The 15,275-nt window shown below is 35.9% G+C and overlaps 1 protein-coding gene across 4 annotated transcripts in view; it reads right to left on the reverse strand.

The window, feature by feature from the left end:
- Positions 1 to 15,275, reverse strand: part of SLC10A7 (solute carrier family 10 member 7) — a 287,835-nt gene that overhangs the window by 176,335 nt on the left and 96,225 nt on the right. For 3 of the 4 annotated variants that reach the window (XM_043902559.1, XM_043902561.1, XM_043902563.1), the window contains exon 5: positions 13,758 to 13,796. The exons of the other annotated variant lie outside the window; for it this stretch is intronic. In XM_043902559.1, coding sequence (XP_043758494.1) covers positions 13,758 to 13,796 — 39 coding nt within the window. The remainder of the gene's footprint in view (positions 1 to 13,757; positions 13,797 to 15,275) is intronic. 4 annotated transcript variants of the gene reach the window in all.

The following is a 15,275-nucleotide window of genomic DNA, read 5'->3' on the forward strand; positions in this document are numbered from 1 at the left end:
ACCAACTACTAACAACAACAAAATCCCTGTCCAGCTGAACATGTGTATATGATCAACTTCAAATTCACTAGAGAATATTGGAATAGTAAGTTAGGCTATACTGAAATAAATAAACAAAAATGAAGATGCATAAAGATGTCAGACAGCAAATTATATTAAAATAGATAATTGCAAACTATTTTGTCAATGAAACGTCTCTTTAGCACTGTCCAGTAGAACTTTCTGCAATGATAAAAATGTTCAACATCCTGCCTGCACTGTTCATAGCAGCAACTAGCAGTCACATGTGGTTACTGAATCTCTGAAATGTATGACTGAGGAACTGAATGCTTTTTAAATTTTAACTAATTAAATTTTAAACAGCTGCATGTAGCTTATGACTACCACCTCAGTCAGTTTAACTATATAGATGATACAAAATGGGATTCTATATTTGTATTTCTTCCCTCTCTGAACTTGGAAATAAAGGAAATGCCTTTACAGAATAGACAGGCAAAATCACTTTAAAATATTAGGCTGGCTTCAACGTCAGCAAGATTTCGCTTTAAGGTATGGTACATCTGTAAAAGGGGAAACCAGTCAGCAATGGAAGCAGTGAGAAAGTACCTTAAAGAGCACCTACCTAAGCACCATCTAGGAAAGAGGATTCCTGGATCCAAATGATGGACCTGTCTGTTTCCAAGGGCAACATAACCCTGATTGTGGAGCTAGACACATTCACTTACAACCGCCTGATAGAATCAAACTGACCTACCTCTCCTTCCTCTAATTCCATTCCCACCAAGTAAACTTATTAACACGTCTTCTTGTGTGAATTTAACCATGAGGCAAGAAGGCATCAACCCAAGTGTCTAAGCACTTCTCATAATTATTTTTCTCACTCTCAATTAATAAATTGGCAATCTGCTTGATCTCTGAGTGTGATTAATGTGAGTTCATTCCTGCAAGCTGGAGTCACAAAATCAGTTTCTGAAAAACTGAATTTACATACTGATTTTACAAAGTATATGTCACCTATATCTCTGGCAATGAGGAACTCAGTATCTTAAAAATGGATAATTCAAATAGACAGTGAAAAAAAATAGTAATACTACTGGGTATGACTCTGCTTAGGGGTGACATTATCCCAAGAAAAAGCTTAACCCAAGAAAAGAGATCTCAGATCTTTGAAGCATCAGATGCATAGCAGAGATAGAAAAACTTTAAAATTTAAAATATATGGCAAAAAAAACACACACACAAAAACTATATGGCACCCAACTTCTTTAAGCAGAAAAACTTGCCCTTCTATTAATAGCTTGTTTGTATTTTTATAACACATATCAAAGTATGTGTTAGGTGACTCACTAGATATAGTTCCAATGTAGAAATGAAAAATTAACAATATCTAGGAAAACCTAGCCAGATGTGCACAGTGCTACTTGAGATTTTCATTAGTTTATACAATTTTTGTCACTAATAAACCCTTAGTGATTGTGGAATCAAGTTGATAGAATTTTGGGGGGGGGGAAGCAAACATGATGGAAGATTCATTTTAAGACTGATGATTGTTGACATTGCTCCTGAGAGAGATCTTGATAGTACTTTTCAAATAAATATACCTTGAAACTTCACACACACACACAAACCAGCATTCTGTTACAAGAGGAAGTATTCTTCTAATATAAACTTTCTACTGTTACACACTTAAGTCTTTTCTTAAAACCACTTGTCTGCCCCGGTGGGAGTTTTTATTCCATTTTTTTAAGAGTTGGAAATTTAACCTTTTGACTTCAACAACTGTTTGACTTGAAACTACATGAAATATGGATCCAAAATTCTATAGAGACATATAGTGATACAGAATCAGGATCCAACCATCTTTGAAGGAAAACACCTATGAATTAAAGGGAAAAAAAGCAGGAAGCCTTTACATACATTTCTCTAATGCTTTTCATTATTTCTACTCATTTTTTCCTCTTTAGTTTAAAGAAGTATTTAGACATTAATGAAGAGCAGAAAAAGTAACATGTAAGTCTACATGTTGGTGGGGGGGATCTTTTTCCCTGATGACTACAGCCTGTTCAATTGAAAAGTTAAAATCAAATTGATCAAGGTTTTTAAAATCATACATTTTATTTCTTTAAAGTCTTCTATTATTTAAAACTCTAAGAGAGCTAGTCACCTTACTCAACAATCCTCCAAGTAGAAACACTTTTGCTGTTAATGTGTCTGAATATTTGCAAATTAAATTGATAGAGATCAAAAGGATGTTTCTATAATTTTCAATCACTCTGCTATATACATCTCCAAATTATACCTCAAAAAATAATTTTATCTTAGGTAATTGTATTAATGTCATGGGTAATATCCTAATACAGAGAAATAATTTTTAACAGTCATGAATACTGATTTAATTATTTTCAGGGACAAGCATGTATGTCACTATGTAGATATGACAGTATCAGTACAAAGATGGACTTACAAGGGGAGAAAACAATGGTAGGGACAGTAACATCAGAAACTGACCTCTTTAACTGATGATATCTTAATCAGGTAAAATACTTTCAAACTGTTATCTGTATTTACTGAACCCTGAAACAACAAGCTTTACTTTTAAACATATATATGCATTTTGACTATAAAGCCAAAAATAAATATGAAAAATGTGAAATTTTATCTGACATTGTGATTAGGAAAGGGCTTTATAAGTATAAAGACTATGGAAAAATCCATAAAGAGAAAGGTGGACACATTTGACAGATATAAACTTAGACAGAACTTTAAACTTCTACAATCATATACAAAATAATGGATCCCAAATCATGTACAGCATCATATACGAACATTAGCTCAAAATGAATCGTAGACCTCAAATGTAAAAAGCAAAAGTTATAAAACATCCAGAAGAAAACATAGACAAAGAATTTTGTGATTCTGAGCTAAACAAGAATTTCTTAGAGAACACAAAAACCATGAGCCATAAAAGAAAAATAAATGGATTTAATTAAAATTTAAAACTTCTGCTCTTTGAAAGACAGTTAAGAAAATGAAACAAGACATAGGCTGAAAACACTGGCAAAATATCTATCTGATAAATGACTAAAGTTAAAAACATATTTAAAAATTCACAACCCAATTATAAGAAAACAACCCCATGAAAAATGGACAGGAGATTCGAACAGACACTCTCAAGAAGATACACAGATGGTAATGTGTGCGTGCTAAGTCGCTTCAGTCATGTCCAACTCTGTTTGACCCCATGGACTGTAGCCCACCAGGCTCCTCTGTCCATGGGATTCTCCAGGCAAGAATACCAGAGTGGGTTGCCATGCCCTCCTCCAGGGGATCTTCCCGACCCAGGGATTGAACCCGCCTCTCTTATGTCTCCTGCACTGGCATGTGGGTTCTTTATCACTAGCGCTGCCTGGGAAGCCCCACAGATGGCAAACAAGCACATAAAAAATAATCCAACATCATTTGCCATTGCTGCTGCTGCTGCTGCTGTCGCTTCAGTTGTGTCTGACTCTGTGCGACCCCACAGATGGCAGCCCACCAGGCTCCCCTGTCCCTGGGATTCTCCAGGCAAGAACACTGGAGTGCGTTGCCATTTCATTCTCCACATTTGCCATTAGGGAAATACAATTTAAAGCTAAAATGATTTATCACTGCTGCTGCTCCTGCTGCTGAGTCGCTTCAGTCGTGTCCGACTCTGTGCGACCCCACAGACGGCAGCCCACCAGGCTCCCCCGTCCCTGGGGTTCTCCAGGCAAGAACACTGGAGTGCGTTGCCATTTCCTTCTCCAATGCATGAAAGTGAAACGTGAAAGTAAAGTCGCTCAGCTAAACACCTATAAAAAGTTAAAATGTTAGTCACTCAGTCATGTCCAATTCTTTGTGACCGCGTGGACTGTACCCACCAGGCTCTGTCCATGGAATTTTCCAAGCAAGAATACTGGAGAGGGTAGCCATTCCCTTCTCCAGGGGATCTTTCCGACCCAGGGATCGAACCCAGGTCTCCTGCACTGCAGGCAGATTCTTTACCATTGGCGCCACCAGAGAGGCCCAAGGGTCTACGAGAATGGCTGATATAAAAAGTGCTGCCAGTACCAAGGACTGGCCAGCAAATAAAGCAACTAAATTCCCCAAGCATTCCTAGTAGAAATGTAAAATGGTATAACCACTTGGAAAATGATTTGGTGACTTCATATATTAAACACATGCAGTCATCCCTCAGTATCTGCAGGGAGTTGGTTCCAGAAACCCCATGGATGCTATAATCCACAGACACTTGAGTCCCTTGTATAAAATGATGTAGTACTTGCACGTAACCTATGTATATCCTCCCATATACTTTAATTCATCTCTGTCTCTCTCTCTCTAGTTGCTAAGGTGTGTCTGACTCTTGCGACCCCATGGACTGTAGCCCGCCAGGCTCCTCTGTCCATGGGCTTCTCCAGGCAAGAATACTGGAGTGGGTTGCCATTTCCTTCTCCAGGGGATTTTCCCGACCCAAGAATCCAACCCAGGTCTCCTGCATTGCAGGCAGATTATTTACCAACTGAGCTATGAGGGAAGCCCAATGCATCTCTAGATTACATAAAATCCTTGTTACAATGTAAATGTTATGTAAATAGTTGCTGATACAGCAAATTTGTTTTCCTTTTTGGAACTTTCTGGAATCTTTTTTTTTTTTTTCCCCTGAATATTTTTTATCTCATTTGGTTGAATTTTTGGATGTGGAAGGTGAGGATATTGAGGGCTAACTAAACTACAATTATAATAGTTTTTAAGAAGTTAGTTTTTAACACAATGTTCCCACAGAATAAGTTGTATATTGTAAGGTACTTTCCTAAGTCAGCTTCTGATACATTTACAAACTGAATCTAGAATCTGATATGCTACTTTTAAAAAACACCTACATTGGTAGATAACCAAACAAAATCCAGTATTCTTTAGAATTGCAATAAAAAAAAAGAGCTTTTTTTTAGTATTTGGAAGTGCTAATCTTCTATTTGAAGTTTTATAGTTAAAATAAGTGATCTTTAAACTCCATGGGGTCAAATTATCATTTAGGGGTGATTAAAAAGCAGGTTGCCTTGAGAAACACACTACGATGCCATTTAAATCCAGGAATTTTACACTTCTTGATGCCAAGACAGTGGACTTAGATCAATTTAGTTAGTTCTAAAACCTAGTCCAGAGCCTAGCACACAGTAGGAAGTCCACCACTTATTAATTTGCACTAATAAATAAGGTCACACAATGACATGCAGTGAATTGAGCTTTAAAAAAAGGTTGATTTCTTAATTCCAAATGACATTCTACCATTTCTAACAACACATTAATTTCTAAAAGTGCTAAATGCTTACTTGGGAACCTAGTCCATAATGGAGCTTAGATATGTAACTTTGCTGTCATCCTAAAGACCAGTAGTTAAAGAGAAGGTTCTTTTTGGTTGGTAGAATCCACAAGTTTAAACAGTTTATGCATCCTCAGATGTCCTCTGCTTCTTTGCTCATGTGCAGATTTGTTGTGGCAAGGCAGTGAGATCTGAGTCAAAGAGGTATATGAAGAATGGAAAATTATTACCTCATCCCCTCGCCCTGTCTTGGGACTTGATATTCTCACCTTAAGAATCTGTAATGCTGATGACGACAGGAAACTTAAATGTTTAACTCACCGCACTATCATCCACAGATTCCCCAGATATTAGCTTAATAACCAATAACTAAGTTAATCATGGTAAATTTTTAGCTTGGAGAAACAAAAGCAAAGAAATGAGAACTATCCACCACATTATCATCATTTAGTATTAATAGGTGGTGGGTATCTCTTACTAATGGCTATAGACTAAACAGTTCAGTAGTCGGGCTGAATTCAAATCAAGGATAGTCCTGCTTTTAACCAGCGATTAAGATCCTGTTTCTTAAGGGCCCTTTACAAATCTTCTGTCCCTCCCCCACCCAATTTATATTTATTTATTTTACCTAAATCTATATAACAGCAAATACTTTTCCAGTTTGGAAATGGTGACATTTTAATAATTAATAAAAATAAAAATGAAAGTACATGGCATTTGTTAAAGGGTAATAAAATAACTTCAGTCAATTGGCTAGTTCTACACCAGTAGATTTCTTTAAATAGTAATGAAATCATTGCTTTAAAAAAAATCCATCATTATTAAAAAAAAAAAAAAAGTTGCCTCAGCCTCCACCAAAATTAGATTTGTAAGTTGCTGGTCATTCCTATAATTAAATCTATGTCACAAATTTGCAAGAAAAATGGTCACTGCGACTAATGCATTTACTTGCTACACAAGTCCTGTCAGATTGCATAGAGCATTATACTGCTATAATGGAGTAGGTAAGGATTCTATACATTTTTATGAAGTAACAAAGACCATTTTTTATTTACAATGACTGTACTTCAGATAAAAGTTTGTTTGAGAAATGAATGCAAATACAGCTATCACAGGGTTTTCCTTACTCAAGCAATATAGCATACTTTTACCTCTATAGATAAGCTTGGCACACAGGCATACTGCTTTTCTAGACAAGTGTCAGGTAGAAAATACTATAATGAGAGAAACGTGAACATGGTCATGTTGCCAGAGTCCCTGATTCTGCTCATTTCCTCATCTGACCTCCCCAAATGGTTTTAAGTCGCCTCTTTGCTGAAATGATTGAGAAATGACCCTAGAGAGCAGTGCTTCCATGGTCTTAGAAAAGTGTTGCTCAAAGTGGAAGTCAAAGCAAGATGACTTAAGCAACGCACAGAGAATTAGTGATAAAACTTCCTTTATAAAAAATCTTTTTCAATCCTTCAGATTGCAGGAAGAGACAGTTCTTGGTTTGGTACTGATGCTAATTTTACTTCTTATCAGAAGCAGAACAGGCCATTGGATTCACAGTCTTGTGTAGACAGTAGAATACAAATTTCTAATAGCTGTTTTCCATTCCATTTAATTTCAGCTACCTTCTGTTCACAACAAGATTAGCTTTTATTTGCTGAGCGATGTAGATTCGGGCTTTAAAATAAATTTAAATTTTAAAAGTCAGTTTTATTTAATTGATAATACAAATAATATGTTGACATGTCAAGTCATAAGGGTGCCTGAAACTTGGAAAACATTGTCTTGAAAGCAATTCATGTCTTCCTTTTGTCTTAATTTATTGTTACTTACTATTCACATGTTTATGTTTTATTTATTTGCTCCAGTATCTAGAAAAGCTCCTTGAATCTAATTGGCTCTGAGTATATATGGGTTAATTTTATACGTTATTTTCCTATTTTGTGCCATACTGCTAATTGAACCAATGGTACTTTTTAAAGAGAAAGTAGTCTGGTCTCAGCAATCCAGCTTCATGGTGTCCATTTACTCAAGGAGGTAAACAAATGAAACATATAAAATGATGATGGATTTTGTTTTATAAAGGTAGAAACCAGCTTCCTATTGTCTAAATACAGTTCATAAGTTATTTAAAGCCCAGGATGGGTTATTTAAAGTTATTTAAAGCCCAGGATGGGTTTTATCAAGTCCTTAGGAATAAAATGATAAACTTGAAATAGCATCCTGTAAGGTAGTACTTACATCCAGTAGTCATGTATGGATGTGAGAGTTGGACCATAAAGAAAGCTGAGCACTTAAGTACTGATGCTTTTGAACTGTGGCGTTGGAGAAGACTCTTGAGAGTCCCTTGGACTGCAAGGAGACCAAACCAGTCAATCCTAAAGGAAATCAGTCCCGAACACTCATTGGAAGGTCTGATGCTGAGACTGAAACTCCAATACTTTGGCCAACTGATGGGAAGAACTGATTCATTGGAAAAGACCCTGATGCTGGGAAAGATTGAAAGCAGGAAGAGAAGGGGCCAACAGAGGATGAGATGGTTGGATGGCATCACCAACTCAATGGACCTGAGTTTGAGCAAGCTCTGGGAGTTGGTGATGGACTGGGATGCCTGGCATGCTGCAGTCCACGGGGTCGCAAAGAGTTGGACATGACTGAGTGACTGAACTGAACTGAAGGTAGTACTGAATATTGCTCAAAAACTCAGTTGCTTGCATTATTCAGTATCATGCATTATAAACAAGTCATGAATTTTTGCGGAGAAACTAAGATCTAAACTGAATGACTCGGGTTGCTTAAGATTTTATAAAAAAAAAAATTAAGGAAAAAAATCAGCCATAGTTTTCAGTATTGCACAAAATGAGTATTCCATAAACATAAACTAAGTTAAAAATCGACATTCTAGATTTAGGTGAAAGAAAAACCAAGTTAACAATTAAGTCTTGTATGGTACCACTCTTAACCTTCTTCATTAATATTTGAGGTTCTTGATCTGATTTTTAAAAAGCAGTGTTGCACAATAATCAATGAGTAACAAAGTTAATGTGCTTCCTCTCTAATCATTTGGTGTGTGGCTGAGCACATTTTTGTACAAGAAAGGAAAAATAAAGGGGATAAACATGTATCTCATGTTATTAAAACACAGTGTTTATGTTTGAGACTTTTCTTCTTTAGGCAACTATAATAATAGTATCAGTTAATTCTTAAAGTTTTCTACAAGGATGGGCAGTCATAGCCAATTAACCAAAGCAAAGAGGGAAGACAGAACAGTTGGCTAAGGGAAGAATATGTGCTGGTTAGTTCTTCAGCTCAAGGTACGCAGTTTCTTTTAACCCGTGGTCTAGCATAAAAAGAAATACAATTATTCGTCTTAGAATAGCTTCTGCTGGTTACAGCAACGGCTATTTCAAAGGAGAATTATGTAAAAGAAACCTATTTCCTGATATTTTATATGAGATTTAGAAAGTACATAGTGATTCTTAAAGATCTTTATTAGACTAGGTGTTATCAATTCACTTAATTTTGCTTAGGACTCTTTGCTGCCATTTCAGAACTCCTTACATTCATGTTGCCATGAATTGCTATAATGTTGTATAACATACTTATTAGAAACTCAGTTTGGCATATTCACTTTGTTACTCACTACGGTTTACCTTTGGAGAAGGAAATGGCAACCCACTCCAGTATTCTTGCCTAGAGAATCCCGTGGACAGAGGAGCCTGGTGGGCTGCTGTCTATGGGGTCACACAGAGTCGGACACGACTGAAGCGACTTAGCATGATGCATGCATTGGAGAAAGAAATGGCAACCCACTCCAGTGTTCTTGCCTGGAGAATCCCAGGGACAGAAGAGCCTGGTGGGCTGCCGTCTATAGGGTCGCACAGAGTCGGACACGACTGAAGTGGCTTAGCAGCAGCAGCAGCAGCAGGGTTTCCCTTTAAGATTAGGAGCTCCCAAAAATAATAAAATAGACTGAGGGATCTAAAAAGAAAGACGTCTACTTTTTCCTTTTAAACTTTAACTTCTAATTCTTTAAGACATGGAAACACTGGAAGTAGCCTCCAAATCAAAAATGCTAACGGTTTAACAAATCATGTGATCTTTTTTTTTCAACACAGCTGACTCTTTCAAAGAAATGATTCTTTAACTGGAATTTTTCAAAAAGTTGCCAATATCTAAATCTATTTTTTTTCATCTTTCTTTTGGTGAGGAAGTAATATATGAAATGGTTGGACTTGAAATACATGGCTTGACAAAGAAATATATTTACATATATACATATAAAATTTCATAACATTTTCATTATTCAGGGTGGTTAACTATCAAATTTTATTAAAGTCTCATCAAGAGGGAAATCTCAGTACACTTATTATGCTCCACAATTATTGTAAACCAAACAATTTAAATGAGGGGAGTAGATAATAACATTAACTTCTCAACTTAAAGCAATCCTCTGTGGCACAATTTTAAAATATTCTCTTGGTCTGAAATTTATGTAAATTGAATTCATCTATCATTAGTTATTACCAGCCTAGCTACATTTTAAAAACAAAGTTTTCTGTAACAATTAGTTCTTTAAAAACAGTGTTTTAATTAGACCTGGGACATTATTAGACTAGCTATAATAAACATGTATAGTAGTTTATTTGGTATATCTAGATGTCTGAAGGGCTTCCCTGATGGCTCAGTAGGTAAAGAATCTGCCTGCAATGCAGGAGACACAGGAGATGCCAGTTCAATCCCTGGGTTGGGAAAACGCCCTAGAGAAGGGAATGGCTGCCCTCTCCAGTATTCTTCCCTGGGAAATCCCATGGACAGAGAAGCCTCGTGGGCTACAGTCTAAAGGGTAGCAAAGAGTCAGACATGACGAGCTTCTAAGCATGTACACACAATATCTGATAATCAACAAGGATGCCCAAAGAGTTCCTTCTTCAAGAATTCATCTTATAAAAGCCATTCATTCAAAGTTTTAATGTAATCTGAAGGAAACAGCCTTCTCAAACTCTATGTTGCAAATACAAAAGAAATAGTCACTCAAAACTAGAGAATAATCACTGAATCAGTATTTCAGAATTATAGGTCACAGATAACCTGTTTCTTCATTTTATGAATGTCCATGGTCATGCACCAACAATCCACGCTAGAACTTGGACAAAACCTAGACCAGTTATTTCTACTACATCATTCAAGCATTTTATATAGATTATCCCATTTAATCCTTACCTCAACTGTACAGTTTACCATTACCTCATTTTATACATAGGGAAGGTTTTGTGGTTAGAATAGTATTCAGTCAAGAAAGGATTTAAAATCCAGACCATCTGACTCAAGAATCCATGATACTATCTATCCATAATCCTAAATTTTAAGGATAGATGGATGTTTTTCATATGTAAGAAAATATTCTAAAAAACACTCTAACAAATTCCACCCTTTAGGAGTAACAAAATAAAACATGAAGGCCATAGTTCGGAATTTTCTTCCTCTGAAATAAATCCTTTTTCCAAGCCCAACTCAAGCACCAGCTTCTCCCTGAAGCCATCTCATATTATTCAATGGAGCTTAATCTCTTAATTGAAACACTTGACAAGTGTTGTACACTGCTCTTTCACAGAAAGGACTAGCTGTCTCTTGTACATTCTTTCTTCTGAGTTAAAGAAATCCAATTTATAGCCCTTATCAAATTGCCACATGTCCCAACCTCTCCAATAGCTAGGTAGGACCATAAGGCTAAGTTCTACAATAAGATATTACTTCAAGTATGGTGTTGGAATTCTAGGAATGCTGTTTAAAGAAAGCAGACATAGGCTTGGGGAGAGCTCTTTCGTGCTTTCCCAAGGTAAGGCCCTTGCTATTCAGGCTGGAGCTCCAGCAGCTATCTTGGACCATGAGGCTATGTATCCTGGAAGAGAAAGCTCTTTCTGACCATGAAGCTCCCATACTACACTTGGACAGCTTCTTTCCAAATTTTACATAATAGAGAAACAAACTTTTATCTTGTCCAAGTCACTATCATCTTTTTTTCAGGTAAACAAGCTGAGTCTAACTAACTGATTGAAGTTCTAACTGATTTAGTTCAGACTTGCATATAGTTCATAAGGTTTGTTGTAACTATGAAAAGTCAAAGTGAAGTCAGTCAGTCGTGTCCGACTCTTTGTGACCCCGTGGACTGTAGCCTACCACGCTCCCCCATCCATGGGATTTTCCAGGCAAGAATTCTGGAGTGGATTGCCATTTCCTTCTCCACGGGATCGAACCCCGGTCTCCCACATTGTAGGCAGACGCTTTACCGTCTGAGCCACCAGAGAAGAACAAAAAAGTGAAAATAGAATTATTTCTCTTATAATACTGGAACAAAACATCTCCAATCCTAACTTTTATTCTCAACCCTTCTGGTAAGTTTCAGCTTTGGAAAAGAAAAAGGACTGAGAGGAAAAAAATGGAATCACTTCTGCCTCTCTGCCACTGCTCACACCTTTTCCTCTCCTTTCTTCTTTACTAGCTAAGTCCTATCACATTTCAAGGTCCAACAGCAAAACTGTTTCTGTCCAACCTTTCAACCCAGAGTTCATATCTGATGATCATATATCATCTAGTAACATCTTTTGTTTGATTTCTTAGCTTTTTGTATTACTTCTTCTGTGTTACCACCATAGAAGAGTGGGATGATGTCATATTTTTTTGCAACTCTACAGTTATCAGAAAACCACCTGTGTGTGTAAGAGCTCAATGAATACTTTTGATTGACCCATTAATGTAAAAAGGTGAAGAGACGAAAAAGAGCAAAAGACTAAGGGGTGAGAATGCATGACTTTTTAAAAATGAAAGAGCATAACAGAAATCCCAAAGAATCCCTAGAACAATCTTGACTTCACTGGATTTTATGAAAGAATTAGACCTGGTAGAACAAATATCATGATATATTTATTGTTCATACAGTCAATGCACAGCTCAGACTGTCCTTAGTGAGCTTGTCCTCCAACTGCGAGACTGTATTTTGCTTTAGTTACTCGGACAATTGCCTCAAAGTTATTTTCTCACTTACACTAGGCATTTGAAAGAGTAAGAGATCCAGCTTAAGAAACCATGTTTTGATAGTGGATATATATGAATCCAACCATATTAAAAAAAAAACTGGCTTCCAACAAGGACATATCTTACAGACAGTATGTTATCAATTGTGACAACATTCAGAAAATAATACTTGGATACATGAAATAATGACCACAAAATATTACTGAGTCTAAAATAAGAGGCTCCAAAGATCATTTTCATTAAGTAGACTCTATTATCTCTCTTCTAAAACCCAATAATAAGAATACACCATGGAGAATAACATTACTACTTCTTTAAAAATAAGATAGAATCTAAGCATATATTTTGCAGGTCCATCACTAAAAGCTCTGTAACATTGGGACATTACAAGTTACACAGCACTGTGCAGAATTAACACGATGTAACAATATGTTTTAAACTTCAACACTACATTTAAAAACATAAAATAACAAGTGACATAAAGAACATTTTAAACAGAGGTAATTGATATTTTGCTTAGACTCATGAACTAGTTTATATACCTCACTGATTTCACGCTCAATTCTTTGTAAATCACTGTACCACATACCTATTAATGAGCTGTATATCTAAAAAGACAATATTCTAATTTGTTTTCATGAATTTTGAGCAAAGTTTTAGGGAGGGTATAAATAAAACCCTCAACTGACAGAAAACTCAGGTTCTTTCTCAGTCTTCCATTACACAAACAAAATCTTTGTTATATCATCTGCTTCAGAGATAATGATTAAAAAATGCTACAATAGAGTTGTCCTTATAATTACAATATTTCTACTTATGAAAAATGAACTATTTTAATCTTTTTATATACAATTTATAGTTCACATGTCAAAAATACTGTATTTTCTTGCAAATTATTCATTAGTTATTTCCTCATTTCAAATAACATAGATTTCTCAGAAGTATCTAAGACAGTAGCTTCTTTGACAGTGAAATGTACAAAATAAATGACATGTCCACAAGTAAATTAGCATTCCCTTTCTGACCAGCTGGATCATGTTTCCTTTTCAAAATCCTCAGTTCCACTGATACAAAATAATAATAATCTAAAAGACCTCATTAAATGATCAATATATTGACAAAACCTCTATAAGGAGACACATAGTGTTTTAATTGATTCCTTGAATCCATTAAATGGAATATTAAACCCAAGACTCCAAATTATATTGTAAGAGAACATTTCTTTTATTTATTAACTAATTTTCTTTACAGTGGAGAATGATACATGACAGGATTCAAAAACTTTTATATTTAACCAAATAATAAAAAAAAATGTCCAATTTTCACTAAACCTTTCATACAAACATCACAATAAAAGTTATAAAAGACAAATTAAATCATGTTTACTTACCAAAAAACTTCCAAAGGCTGAATTAAATATTGCAGCTGCCTATAGAGAAAATAAATGGGGGAAAAACTCACTGAAAGTAAATAGGAAAAGGAAAAGCAAAAACTATCATTCTCCCACCCCCTCAATATTCAAAACCTTAAAACACTGACTCCGTAAAGCAAAGTTAGTCACTGCTTACAATAATTGCCAATGGCTTGTCGTTTACTGAGATGGATGAACTACAGCTTAGGAATTCATAAATAATGGGTCTCAAAAGCAAGCAAAAAAGGCTTGCCATGAGATGCTTTGAACCTATATGACAGTACTAAAGAACCATCACACATACACACACACACACACAAAACCATCACCAATAGCAAATCAAAGCCTTATTGTTATTGATTTTGCTACTTTAGACTTAAAACAGTCACAGGTTGATTTATTCACCCAAAAAAAGAAAGAAAGAAAAAAAGAAGAAGCAAAAGCAAAGAAAGGAAGGAAGAAAGAAAAGAAAGAAAGAAAATTCAAATTATTGGGAAAAGGAATACCAGAATTGTAAAGCAAACAAACATGAACTACTCTTCATCAGAAAGCATAAGTTCTATGAGCTACACTCACAAAGTGAGATCTGCAGTTCTCATACAACACACATTAGAAATGTGAACAGTTGTTAAGCCCATGGAAGTTATTGCTACACCATTAATTCTAAAGTAGAAACAAGAAAGAAAAAGTTCCATTTGGTGTTCAAAATTTGAAGAAGAAATATTTGACTTTCTGCTTACCTACATATCCCGGGAATACATAGTAGATACACTAAAGTTCTTAGCTTTAAATAAATCACTATATTCCATGAAGCTATACCTGAATTCTGAAAGCTTCTCACGTGACTCCAAAAAGAAAAAAACTCATATAATATCCAATTTGATGGGGGAAGAAAGGAGAGAAAGAAAAAATAAGAAAAGGCAGAAGGAGGGGGTAGAGAAAGCCCATTGACATCTCCTGTAGATCCAGAGCAGAATTAAATTAAATTAATCATCACGGACATTAGCAGCCACATTGTAGTAAGAAGAGGATGTCAGTTTAGCCAAGTTTGAATAAGGTCCAAAGCCAAGCTAAGAGATGTAGCTGAAAATGCCTTCTGCTCCATAAGAGAATGCAATGAGAGTGCATGGGTAATGAGATCCTTGGCTCCAGAGAGCTTAACGCTCCTATTCAAGCTCATAATTAATTCAAAGCTTTGATAATTTCATTAGATTTCTCCTTTGCTGGCCTTATCAATAAAAGATGGCACTGGACCACTGCTCCTCTGTGGCATCAACACAGGCACAGCTACAGACCAGGGAAACCTCTGCTCCCTGGCAGGGACACTGGCATATGGTCTTCTGTGTTATACAGGGAGCAGAGGAAAAAAAAGATTCGGCTAAATAAAACATCACAGATGACAAACGTAAACTATAGTAACATATTTAATGCAGCTTCCTGGAATCCCACTATGGATGATCCAGGAAAAAGTTTTATGTGTGGAGAAAAATAAGTGAA

This window comes from Cervus elaphus, chromosome 5, assembly GCF_910594005.1.
Source record: "Cervus elaphus chromosome 5, mCerEla1.1, whole genome shotgun sequence".
In the NCBI taxonomy this organism is placed as follows: domain Eukaryota; kingdom Metazoa; phylum Chordata; class Mammalia; order Artiodactyla; family Cervidae; genus Cervus; species Cervus elaphus.